Raw genomic sequence first — 13,770 nt, 5'->3', positions numbered from 1 at the left:
TACGGTCTCCCACAGTATTCTTGCTGGCAAGTTAAAGAAGTATGGGCTGGATGTCTGGACTATAACTGGATAGAAAGCTGGCTAGATCGTCAGGCTCAACGGGTAGTTATCAATGGCTCCATGTCTAGTTGGCAGCCGGTATCAAGCGGAGCGCCCCAAGGGTCAGTCCTGGGGCTGCTTTTGTTCAATATCTTCATTAACGATCTGGAGGATGGCATGGACTGCACCCTCAGCAAGTTTGCAGATGACACTAAATTGGGCTGGAGGGTAGGGATAGGATACAGAGGGATTTAGAGAAATTAGAGGATTGGGCCAAAAGAAATCTGAGGGTCAACAAGGACAAGTGCAGAGTTCTGCACTTAGGACGGAAGAATCCCATGCACTGCTACAGACTAGGGACCGAATGGCTGGGCAGCAGTTCTGCAGAAAAGGACCTAGGGGTTATGGTGGACGAAAAGCTGAATATGAGTCAACAGTGTGCCCTTGTTGCCAAGAAGGCTAATGGCATTTTGGGCTGTATAAGTAGGGGCATTGCCAGCAGATCATGATCGTTCCCCTCTATTTGACATTGGTGAGGCCTCATCTGGAGTACTGTGTCCAGTTTTGGACCCCACACTACAAGAAGGATGTGGAAAAATTGGAAAGAGTCTAGCAAAGGGCAACAAAAATGATTAGCGGGCTGGAGCACATGACTTACGAGGAGAGGGTGAGGGAACTGGGATTGTTTAGTCTGCAGAAGAGAAGAGTGAAGGGGGATTTGATAGCTGCTTTCAACTACCTGAAAGGGGGTTCCAAAGAGAGGATTTAGACTGTTCTCAGTGGTACCAGGTGACAGAACAAGGAGTAATGGTCTCAAGTTGCAGTGGGGGAGGTTTAGGTTGGATATTAGGAAAAACTTTTTCACTAGGGGTACGTATACACTACCCGCGTCTACATTAGATGTGATAAATTGATTCCCAATAGTTCGGTCACTAGTGTAGATGCGATAAATTGATCCCCGATCACTCAGCCATTGACTCCAGAATTCCACCATGTCGAGAGGCAGAAGCGGAGTCGATGGGGGAGCGGTGGCCATCAATCCTGCGCCGTGAGGATGCAAAGTAAGTGATTCTAAGTCGATCTAAGATACGTTGACTTCAGTTACGCTATTCTAGCAGCGGAAGTTGCGTATCTTAGATCGATTTCCCGCCCTCCCTCCCCCGCATTGTAGACCAGGCACAGATGAGTGGTGAAGCACTGGAATGAGTTACCTAGGGAGGTGGTGGAATCTCCTTCCTTAGAGGTTTTTAAAGTCAGGTTTGACAAAGCCCTGGCTGGGGTGATTTAGTTGGGGATGGTCCTGCTTTAAGCAGATGACCTCCTGAGGTCCCTTCCAACCCTGATATTCTATGATTCTAAGAGTAGTAAAGTGCAGAGGCATGACTAGGCAATAGGATTCTTACATACTAAATCATATTAGAAGTAGAGGAAAGAAATCCTAAGGCCCACAGAAACCAAGCAACACATGCTGGCAGGGTAAATGTGGCAGAAGTATTAATGGGTAGTGCTGCAGAAAATTTTTTAGACAAAACTTTTTTGGCAAATAATGTAGATTTGGTGACACCAAAATGTTTTTGGGAATTCGTGTTGCTTGCAGCAAATTGTTTTGGATGAAAAAAGTTCTAAAAAAGGGATTTGAAATGTTTAGATTTTTCTGTTTGAATTACCTTGTTTCAAAATTTTGTTAATTAAAAACAAAACATTTTTAAATGGTCAGAATTGAAACAAAATGTTTCATTTTGTCAAAACAAAACTTTGAGCTGATATAGATTTTTTTTTTCAACTTTTTGGGTTGCCAAAGATTTTGAAAAATTGTTTGTTTGATCCAAAACCATTTGTTAATTATTTTTTCAGACTTGCCAGTGAACCAAAAAAAACCCCCAACCCATTATTCATACAGCTTTACTAATTACCAATCAAGTGCTTTGTTTGAAAAGGAGGAAGAAGAAATGGATCATAATTTCAGTTACAGAGGTACTGGTGGTCGCATACCTGCTTTCTCTCAAAGTCTGTCCTGTGTGTACATAGCCACTGGGTTTGTATGATGTCTGGAAAGATTGTAACGTATTGCTGCTGTGCCTAAGTCTAGGCTGGCTTCTTTCCCTGTCCCTAGCCAAGCCATTCTTCCTGATTTTCCCCTTACAGTTTTTGCCAGGAGAATTAATATGCTGCAGTATTTGTGCTGTTTTCAGTGAACCAATTAATCACTGTTACTACATTTCTTTACATTTTGGGTTACATGTGAAGAAATAGGAGAGATTAGCAAAATCTAACAACAAATAGCTTCTCAAAGGAAAAGACCCTCAGTATGGAGATGCTCTCAAGGGAGTTTAAGGCCAGAAGGGATCACTAGAACATTTAGTCTGCCCTGCTTTATATAAGAGGCCATTAAATTTACCCAGTTACCCTTGTATTGAGCCCAATAACTTGTGTTTAGCGAAGGCATATCTTCTACAAAGGCATTCGGTCTTAATTTGAAGACATTGAGATGGAAAACCCACTCCCTCACTGGTAGAAATTTGTGCTATATTTCCAGTTTCAATGTCTGGCTTCGGCTTCCCACCATCAGTTTTTGTTATGTCTCGCTCTGCTACATGACAGACCCTTTTCTTATCTGGTATTTTCTGCTCATGAAAGTTCTTTCTACATTGTAATAGTCACCTTTCGGACCTTGTCTATACTTGCTGCGGCATGTAGGTACCTGTAGCTACACACCACAATGAAAAGCAAACTCGGTACCCACTCATTGCAGTGTGTAGGTACACGTGTCAGGGAAAGACTTTGGCAGGAGGCATTTGCCTGGAGCCTTTTTCCGCTTCTTCCCTCTGCTAGAGTCTTTTCCCACTTATGGAGTCTTTCACTGTGGCGAATAGCGTAGCTGAAGTAGCTGAAGTCGAACTACCTTAGTTCGACTGACTTACCCGTCCTGATGCCGCGGGATCAAAGTCCGCGGCTCCAAGGTCAACTCCGCCACCGCCGTTCGCGGTGGTGGAGTTCCGGAGTTGACCGGAGCGCGGGGGGAGTTCGAACTATCGCGTCTTGATTAGACGCGATAGTTCGAACTCCGAGAAGTTGAACTCTCTGCATCAACCCGCGCGTTAAGTATAGACCTACCCTAAGAGTTTGGGAACTGCACATTTTTCTTCTGTATGTGGAAAGAGGCAGGAACATGTGTTTGTATGGTAAGAGAATGATGAAGTAGTTTCCAGTGCATTAGTAATGGAAGGTTATTAGACATCATCTACTAGGAATAAACATTTTTCTGTCAGAAGGCCTGGATAACCTGTATCAAAGAGTCTTAATAAGAGTTGACTGAGGAGATCTCTGCCCTGCAGATGTTAATTTTTAATAAATCGTATAATACCAGGGAATTGATGTAATCTGCATCGATGTAACACTTAGACTCTTGTAATTTGTCTGAGCACCTTATGACATTCTGATTAAAATTTGAGCACTATGCAGTATCAATAGAGCACATGTTAAATAGATTAAGAACTGGCTAACTGACAGATATGAATGGGAATCTTCCTGCTTTCCTCTCTACACTTCTACATAGCAATTATATGTTGCCAATATGAAAATCTGTGACATACTGAAAAGGTGGGAACAAGATAAAATTGAATTTAATATTAATAAATAACATGGGATACTGCACTAATTGAACAAGAACATTAATAATTATTTACAATGGTAGTTTTTAGTAAAAATGCAGTGGCTACAGAATTGCCAGCATGAATCAGCATCCAAGCTCAGCTTGCCAAAGTCTGATTATTTTTACTTTGGGACAGTGCCTGTACTATAATAAGCTCTCCGTTCTCAGATTTTAAAAGTCAAAAGCATTTGGTGTTCCACTTTCATAATTTCATCCAACGGATTCTTGTTCTGCTACTATGGTGTAAACCAGCCCATGCCCCATAGGTCACAGTCTGGGAACCACTCTGCTTGAACCTGAGAAGAAGGTGCTAGTCCCTACCCTTTAAGAGCTATTATTTCTATAAATCTGTTTTTACCACAGGGGAAAAATAAAACACACAGGCTTCCATGGCTTGCAGTTGCCAGCTAAGCTTAATTGTATCCATACTCTGTGGCCACACAAAGGGGTGAGAAGAAATATAAAGCTACACACACTGAACTGTGGAGAAAGTGTATGTATTGCTGTGGTAGACATGGTTCAGGACTGATGTCCCAGACTGGGCCTAAATCACCATCATAAAACCTAGGTTTTATAACAACTTTATGGCTTACACAATAGACATTGGAATTCAGGCTGCCAGCCTGATTGCTGGGCGAAAGAGAGCTCTTCAAAGGGCTGCAAGAAGGAAGGTTTCAGAACATGCATTATCAGTTGGGCAGCCAGCACTGTCCTCCAGCCGGGTTGTAAAGGAGACTAACATTGTCACGGTAGCCCTTAAGATCTCACCTGTGAACTGGGAAAGGAGAGAGGATATTAGTAAAACATTGAAAGATGACAAAATTAAAAACCACAAGCAGCTGGTTACCTTTTTTATTCCTCTAACAAGGAACAAATGCAGCCGTTAGGCTTGATGTCAGTGGCAAAGCTTCCCTCTCCTAGGCACTAGCTGAACCAAAACTTGTAATTCCTTGTCGTAAGCTGCTATACTTGATTGAAATAGAACTTGTGGGCTGACGAAAGAGGGAATTAAGGATAATTTGGCTAAAGAATCTAGTCCCAGTTCTCTTCTGGCTCAGGTGACAGCCCTCACTTGCATGAAGTCTAAACTGGGCCAGTGTTTAATTCAGCCTTACACAAAGAGTGGTTCTTCAGACCAGAGATGACACTTTTCTTGGTATCTCCAGACCTTGTGTAATGAGATGATAGACCCACCATGCAGAGACATCTCTGCCTACTTCTCTCAAGATAATTTTCTTTCTAGCTCATCATTTTTTCTAACCAGGACCCTCAGGATGATCAAAAATTAGTGTTGCATTTTCTGTATACCCTGGTATCTCCATTACAGCTGAAAAGAGGCTTCAGTGCTTGCTTTTAAAGCTCCCAGACCCTAGAAAGGTGAAATGGAGCATTAAGGGTTTAGTTTAAAGAGCTCATCCTAGTCAATGAGCCTTTATTTGCATGACAGGCTATACAAGTGGTGTCAAAGTACTAAAGACACCCCATACTGGTATTTTTCAGAGGTTGGTATGACCTGCCCAGCACTGCACTACACATCCTATTTGGGGTTTGATCCGCCAAGACTGGAAAATTAAATCAGCTTTTGAATGTAGTGTGGAGGGGTAAGGTAGCACCTTTCCAAGGGAACCGCTGCCCTTTCATTAGAAACTACTCAGGAAAGATTTGAGATTCAGGAGTCTCCCAGATAGTGTCTCCTTGCTTGAAGTTAAGACTTTATTTACTTGGTAAGTTTACTACTCAATGAAACGATCAGAAAGAGGCAAACAGCAACCCTGGGACCTGTGGGAGTATGTGGCGTTCGCTGGAGGCAGCGAACCATCCCTTACATGGTAACTTTCAGTCCCCAGTGAGCTGATCTAGAGTCATACTAGTAAACAAGAGGTGAAAGGATTGGTATCGTTACCAGTCCACTGAGCCAGCCTGTCCATGGAGTTTCTAAAAGCGTTTAAGCAGATCTGTGCACGTGATTCATTTAGCAAAGACTCTCAGCTAACTTCCCAGAGGACAACTAAAATAATTTTCATATAAAAGGAAAGCAAATAGCCTCTCTTTTGCTTATCCTACCAAGCCTTATTGACCAGTGCTGAGTAAGCCAGTCTTTCCACAGTGTTGATGAAAAGGTTGGCAACTTATCCTGTGTGGTCTGGGTCATGGCTGCATAATACCAAATTGCAAGGCTTTTAGTAATCTTCATGCGCTGTTCAACCTGATCCACTAAGACCAAACAAAAATGTTCAAAAACTGCAATCCAGCTTCTAAATACTTGCAAAGTCACACTCTGAACAAAGCTGAGACAAACTCAATAGTTTAATTATTTCTGTAAATGTATATAACAGATGTTTGCAGACCCATAGTAGGAACAATGTTCCACTGCAATGCACTGCCTCTCCCACTGGAGAAGTGGTTGGGACGAGTTATATTTGTCTCCTCATTAGTTCCCAACCCAGTGTTTTACAGATGCCATCCAGTGAAACATCAGAGGAACCATGAGCTGTTACACTTCAGTGCTCTTGGAGACAAGTGTCCTTTTGTGGATTGCTGAACTCCCACTCCGAGATACAAAGGAACTTGACCACAGGGCAAAAGTGGCTTTCATCTCTTAGAAATTACAAGACCAAGTAGCACAACTCCAGGCTCACTTAAATAAAGCAGTTTAGTAAGGTTTTAAGATAAAGCTTCAAGATAATTGTATAAACCTTGATAGAAAAGAGCCCTCTGGTTCTTTACTTAATAGAGGTTTGGAAAAATGGAGTGGGGGAAAGGGAGGCAGTCTAGATAAATAGATCCCAGAGTTAGTTATAAGCCTTTTTTTTTTTAAAAGTAGGATGCAGGTATGTTGGAAGTTAGTAGTCAGTTAAATACTGGCAAGAAAAATTGGACCAGAGACAGATCCAGCTGGAACAAAAGCATTTTCCTCCATGGTTGCACGGAAAATTAATGTAAACATTAACGTGGCATTGCCCTGTGTTCACTCTTAACAAAATTAATCCAATCTGGATGATGAATCTAGATCTATAAATATATTTATTATAATATAACAAGAACTTAACAGTAAACATAAACTATATACAATGCCATTACAGAGAACCCTGGTTGTTTTATATTAGTCACAGAAATAGCCAGTTTTGCTCCAGTGTGAGAAATGAAGAAATAAGCTAAATTGGAAATGGTGAATGTGTTAGGTCTTGTTGATTGCTAGCACCTCCTTTGGAGGTAGACACACACCAACACTAAAATTAGTCCTGCCCCAGGCAGTTAGAAACTTGTGCTCCAATCTTTAGGTTCACACTTGTACCCTGTTTGACATAAATACTTTAAATGACATATTATGTATATAATTTTGTTGTGCTTATTTTTTTCTTTAAAGAATAAATAATCAAAACAACTGCATAACAAAGGTTGGAACTTCACTATCAAAAGGAGAGAGATGTGAGTCACCTTATAGCCTGACTGAGCACATTATTTTTAAATACTGCAAGATACAAATTTCATACTATTTTGTTCTTTTATAAACAATTATTAATAAAATAACTTTAAGGTGATTGGCTAACTGTCTGAATTGGTTTCCCCAAAGTTGTAACCAGATCTCCCCGATACAAAAAGGCTAATATATTTGGTATGAAATTCAACTAGATATTGACTGTAGTGTTTTTCATACAGACATTCTGTAAAGGAATCTCTCCACCGAATTACCACCATGGCATTTGGAATCTAAAACTGTGAAGGCAAACGTAGTAACTCTTTCTGCTGCTCTGTTTGGAAAGAAATCACACAAATCCTCTGCTCAGGGTTATTTTCCATTTGTTAACTGTAAGAAGCTGTTTTCCCCCATTATATCTCCCCGCTCATTGCCCATTTGATCATTCCATTTACAAATTTATAAAGAATTTTCACATCACAATGCTTCTCTGGATAGACAATGTTTTAATATATATATATAAAAATATAACCCCTGTGCTGTGCATATACTTACAACGCTACACAGTAATCATTCTGTGTCTTTTATACTGGGCTTCATCCCATCCATTTTCTATCATGGGATTTAAACTTGTGTGTTTAAAACGTGTGAATATTTTTATTTTGAAACGGTCTCATTCTGATGAGAGAAGTTTGCATTTAAGACATCCATACCTTTTAATTAGGAGATAGGTTTGGGTTTTTTTAAGATGTCCTCTTAGATGTAATTTAAAAACAAAAAGATAGTGGCATATAGCCCAACATAAGGAATCTTGACTGTGATCCAAAAATGAGTATATGAGGCATCTTCTTAAATAACTTACTGAAAATGTGGAAATCCCACATCATATGGTTTGTTTTATTAACATGATTCCAATCAGAACATTTTGAAGAGGTTAGTTTAATCAAGCAAATGCCTCTGGCATCTAAAAATAATAATAATTGCATTAAAGGTTGCAAGCACTGTCAAGTTTTGCTCATACAGTAGAAAACAGGGTAGAAACCACCCTCCACTCCTAACACACAAATGCTGCCATGTAGGGGGCAGAAACCCATACAGCCCAAGAAACCCTTTTCACATAGAATGCCATTATAATCAGTTCTTCTCTCTCTTTCTCTCCTTTTTTGGTGCTGCTCTAGAGAACTGCAGTATTTATTTGATCTGATGGAAGACTGACATCAACCTACGCCAGCTGTCACACAAGATATCTCTCAGTCATTGGTATTGAAAAGCATGTATTTGTTAAAAACAAATGTAGGAATCAAAGTGATAAGGACACTTTGACTTCTTTCAAATAGCCTGATGCCTTATGTGTAATAGTAAAACTAATCTTCTGCACAGTTATGTTAAGAATCAAGCTTGCTCTCTAGGAGTAAAATGCAGATTTTTCTCTCCCCCCAGTTAAAAAATATGTGAAATTCTATTGCACCTGGGTTGACCCAAAGCCTACATCCGTAACAAGTGCCACTACAACATCTAGTGACACACTTGTATTATCAAGTTACACTATCTTACATAGCACGGAGCTCTCTGCTCCTCGTTCACCAAAAGGTGAAGATGATTTTCTACATTCAATGTAGAGAATATTCAAAACTTTAGAGCAATATGTTCGTTGCTTTTGTGTTTTTGTTCTTCTAATTTTATTTATTTTTGTTGTTGTAATAGCTTTTTTTATTTTTTGCCTGCTTTTGGCAGGCAAAACCAGTTCTCCATCCAACTCCTTGGTAGCATCAACCACTCTGAATGTACTTTTTAATTACTACACAGCCATGTCGAAACACAGGGCATGGCATATTGGGTAGAAGCGTCCATGTGTTTGTCTTAGGGTCGTAGGCTTCCATATTCCCCAGTGCAGGTCCTTCGCTGCTAACAATTCCACCAGTGGCATAAATTTTTCCATCAAGAACCACAGCACTATACACAAAAAGAAAAGAAAAGTTTTGCTTAGTATCTTGTAAAACAGTTCCCATGGTAGTTTTTAGTGCCCTTTTGTAACACAAGCCTAATGGGATAACTACTAAAATAGTAAGAAACACTTGCAGCTTTAGAAGGCTGAATGCCCCTTCCATTAATCTTAATAACCTTCCCCTACCTGCGCTGCCCCTCCATCCCCCAGGTAAGCTTTCCCCACTTTAACCATACAGCAGGGAAACTGTGGAACACATGACTCACTCAAGCCTATACAGCAAGGGTCGGCAAGCTACAGCATGCATGCCAAAGGTGGCACGCAAGCCGATTTTTGATGGCACGCGGCGACAGGCTGAGCGGCTCAGCCCACCGCCACTCTGGGGTTCCGGCTGCTGCAGCCCCACTAAGCACCTGCTGCCGGCCTGGGGGCCCCCAGGGAACTCCTGAGACCCCGGCTGGCAGAAGCCGGCGGCCGGAACCCCAGAGTGCTCAGCCCACTGCCCGCCTGGGGTTCCATTCACTCAGCCGGCAGCAGGCTGAGGGGCTCAGTCCGCTGCCAGTCTGGGGTGCCGGCAGCACTCAGCCTGCTGCTGGTCTGGGGTTCCGGCTGCCAGCCCTGCTCAGCCTCCTGTTGGCCTGCATGAGCAGAACCCCAGGCTGGTAGCGGGCTGAGGGGGGCCGGCGGCCGGGATCCCGGCTGGCAGGAGCTGGCGGACGGAACCCCAGACCGGCAGCGGGCTGAGCAGGGCTGGTGGCTGGAACCCCAGAAAAGGATCCCAGGACGTGCTCAGCCCGCTGCCGGTCTGGGGGTTCTAAATTGATAAGATCTGCACTTTACTTTTATTTTAAATGAAGCTTCTGAAATATTTAAAAAACCTTTAAATACAACAATAGTTTATTTATATAATACAGACAGAGAGAGAGGCCTTCTACAAACGTTAACATGTATTACTGGCAGGCGAAACGTTAAATTACAGTGAACTTGGCACACCACTTCTGAAAGGTTGCCGACGAGGGTATCAACAGCACAGCCACTGTTGCAATGTACCAGGCCTAGAGACACACACATGCACCACATATAAGTGTATAAACCAATTTAGCTGCTATTCAGAAGTTTCTGGCTCCCAGTCCTGTGCATACAAAATGCCTCTTTTATACCACCTGTCTTTGCCAAAGCTGTAAAGGAGGAAGCACCCCCCTTCCCCCCCCTCGCCCTCCCGATTACAAGCTCAATAAAAACCCTTTCTTGACTCAACCCCTTCACTGGTCAGTTATCTCTTTCTTTCACTGTGGAGGCTGGGGTCATGACCACGTTTCCCCCTGTGCCAAACCCTCCCCGCCCCCCATTTTCCTCTCTCAGACTTAGAAACACATCTTACTGCCTGTATGTGGTTGCTGGTGTGAGTGCTGTCTGGCAGAAGGCATTTCAGCATGCATACAAAGCCAACCAATGGCTATGGATACTGAACAGCCTCTGGGGAGCTGGGTGCCCTAGTTTATAAAAAGATTAGCCTGTTTTAAAACTTTGCAAATTGTAAATATATTGCAAACAAAGCAAACTGAACGAAGGAGGGTAAGGGAGAGGCTCTGTGCCAATGACTGGGCTTGCTGAACTTAACACTAAGTAGCACATTCACAGATTTCATCGAGCTCATTTTGAAGCAATAAGAAACATACAGAGTGGGCTGCAGCACAAGGAGGAAGAGTTAAAATTTAAGGATGGGGCAAATGGAGACTCCTAAAAGATGCCAACATGAAAAAACAACCAACCAAAATGCTTCTGAAAAAAGAAGAATGTAAAGAACAAGAAGTTGGCAATGTCTTCAGTAGGAATCAGGCTCTGCAGATAAAAACAAAGCTGAACTGAAAACAGTGATGAGGGGAGGATTTAAACAAGACAAGTATGAGTTACTTACACAAGTAAGTAGGAAATAATAAAGACCTTGTCAAAATAACTGTTAATCTGAAAGGAGGCAAATGGGGATACTTGAAACATTTGATTAATGCGTATATACAAATCAGCAGGGCTGGCTGATATACAGCCCAGGGTCTTAAGGGAATTTACTAATGAATTTACTGAACCATTGGTAATTATTTTTGAAAAGTCACATAGAAATGGGGAAGTACCAGAGGATTTGAATAAAGCAAGTGTTGTACCAATATTCAAAAAAGCAAAGACTCACTGTGAGATTACTGATTGCTAATACACCTCTACCCTGATATAACGCGGTCCGCGGGAGCCAAAAAATCTCACCACCTTATAGGTGAGACCGCGTTATATCGGGTTCGGTCCGGTACGGCGTACTGGCTCTTGCCAGCACGCCATGCCAGACTGGACCGGCTTCCCCGGCGGGGATTTAAAGGGCCCGGGGCTCCACACGAATTCAGATATAACACAGTAAAGCAGCGGGGCTCAGGTGGTGCTTTAAAGGGCCCAGGGCTCTACAGAAAAATGATAAAAGACAAAAACACCAAAATACTTTTTTCTCAAAATGATCATTCCATAGCTGACCTCTCAATCCTCATCCTCAACAGAAACCTGCACAACACCTTCAAAACACGAGCCTGGGAACTTAAATTCATAACTCCGCTTGACACCAAAAATCCTGGCTGGAGATACTGGATTTATGGCTTTTTATAACAATTTGTAACCTACTAACCCTCCTTTGTCCTATAACTGCAGAGGTATTAACTGCCCCCTTCATCTTGAATGGTCTCTTGCAACATGTATTAACTCCTTATCTGTTCCATACTTGTATTTAGCTGTTGACAGTACCTGTCCCAGACCTGAAGTAGAGCTCTGCGTATGCCTCTCTCACCAGCAGAAGTTGGACCAATAAAAGATACTACCTCACCCACCTACTCTCTCTAAATGAATAAATAAATAAAAGAGAAAAGATAGAGCAAGACTGAAACTAGGACCCTCCAACCAGCCTTTATTTAGTCATATATTCCTAACACTCCCAGCCCCTGCATCCATTTGTTAGTTACACCGACTCATTACATCTTGTCTTTAGGGTCTAATCCTTACACACAGGTGTAACTTTATGTAAGGAATAATGCCACTGAAGTGCACAATTGTTTGAAGGATGAGCGCCTTGAATTGTAAGCACTGCAGGGCAGGGAAGCTTGCTTAATATGCGCTTGCACAGAGCCTACCAAAATGGAGTCCCAAACTTGATTGAGTACGACTGTAATACTGCTACTAATAAATAATTGCTATTAGTAGCATGACCATCCGTTATGGATAAGCACTTAGGACGGTGGAATTATGAGAACTCAACAACATGTATCTTATGTTCTTTAGAAAGTCCAAGACACACTTAGCTGGCTACATTTGGGATAATGACGTGTATCTGTTCAATCAGTTCTGTACAATGGTGACCTGTGCCAAACTGAGACTTCATCTCTACCCTAGAAAAGATTGCTTTCTAAAGGCTCAATAGGGTACAATATGAACATAAAAATGGCCACATTGGCTCAGACTAACGGGCCACCTAGCCCAGTGGCCTGTCGCTGATCCTTGGAGTTTAGGGACAGCTGGAGTCTGGTGTTGCATCTCTGACCATTTTGTCTACTAGTCATTGATGGACCTCGCCTCCATGAATGTATCTAATTCTTTCTTGAACCCATTTATACTTTTAGCCTTCACAGAATCCCATGGCAACAAGTTCCACAGGCTGACTGTGTGTTGTGTGAAGAAATACTTCCTTTTGTTTGTTTTAAACCTGCTGTCTATTCATTTCATCAGGTGACCCCCTAGTTCCTTTGTTATGTGAAAGGGTAAATAACAGCTCCCTATTCACAAGACAGTCTGGCATACCAGTTTACCAATGTGAACTGGCACAGGGTGACTCTGTTACAATGGGGTACAGAATACTGACCAGAGTCAGGGTACAGAAGGCATGTGAACACAGTAGTTTCAGCATGTTTTTGCAAACAAAAAAGTGGGAATTGGCCATATATGTACTGGGCTGCTGGTCCAGCTGTGCAAAGGGACACAGAAGAAGACAGTGGTTTCAGGGCTTGGCACTAGATGCTGTGGTATCTGTATTCTTCAGTTAAAGCCCTTGCTAGGGTAATCGTACAACACCTTACTTGAAAAATTAATTCAAATTGGTTTGGCTAGGAGCACTGCCACATGGGTTAAAAAAAAACTGATGGAAGAATCATAAATAAGGGGTAATTATAAGAGGCAATATTTGGCGCAGAGGGAGATGCTTTGGTCTGGTTTTATTTAACATCATCATTAATGATTTGGAAACGTATGTAAGCAGCCCATTAAATTAAAGTTGCAAATTACTGGGAGGTGTTACCACCAGCAGGGAGGACAGACAAAATAATAGGAACATGGGGACCTTGAAAGGTTAGCAGTATGAATAGGCAATAAAAGGGGATCCAACTGAAAACAAGAAAGTAAATACATCTGGGGGAAATACCTATATAGCTTACACATCAAATTGCCAAAAGCATCTCAGGGTTAGCTCCACCAAGGAGGTTCAGGCTCAGTGTTGCAAAGCCTGACTTTAGGCCCAGCAGAATCCACACTCCCAAGTTAGGTGTTCAAGCTCCCTATAAAATGCCTGTGGAGAGTTGGGTGCTTAAGACCGGGATACACAAAAGCCCACAGACTGAGTGGTGGGCCATCTAAGCTAGCTAGTAGGAAATGCCAATCAGAGGGGCAACCTGTTGTATACAGCTCCCCTTATGTGTG

The 13,770-nt window shown here is 42.1% G+C and overlaps 1 protein-coding gene across 4 annotated transcripts in view; it reads right to left on the bottom strand.

Moving 5' to 3' along the window:
- Positions 1–6,769: 6,769 nt before the first annotated feature.
- KLHL29 (kelch like family member 29) overlaps positions 6,770–13,770 on the bottom strand; it is a 544,314-nt gene continuing 537,313 nt past the window's right edge. For all 4 annotated transcript variants that reach the window (XM_039532518.1, XM_039532519.1, XM_039532520.1 and 1 more), the window contains one exon: positions 6,770–9,062. In XM_039532518.1, coding sequence (XP_039388452.1) covers positions 8,879–9,062 — 184 coding nt within the window. In that variant the 3' untranslated portion in view covers positions 6,770–8,878. The remainder of the gene's footprint in view (positions 9,063–13,770) is intronic.

This window comes from Mauremys reevesii, linkage group 3, assembly GCF_016161935.1.
Source record: "Mauremys reevesii isolate NIE-2019 linkage group 3, ASM1616193v1, whole genome shotgun sequence".
Lineage (NCBI taxonomy): Eukaryota > Metazoa > Chordata > Testudines > Geoemydidae > Mauremys > Mauremys reevesii.
Note: the sequence above shows the minus strand (reverse complement) of the source record. Positions and strands in the feature narration are given on the sequence as shown.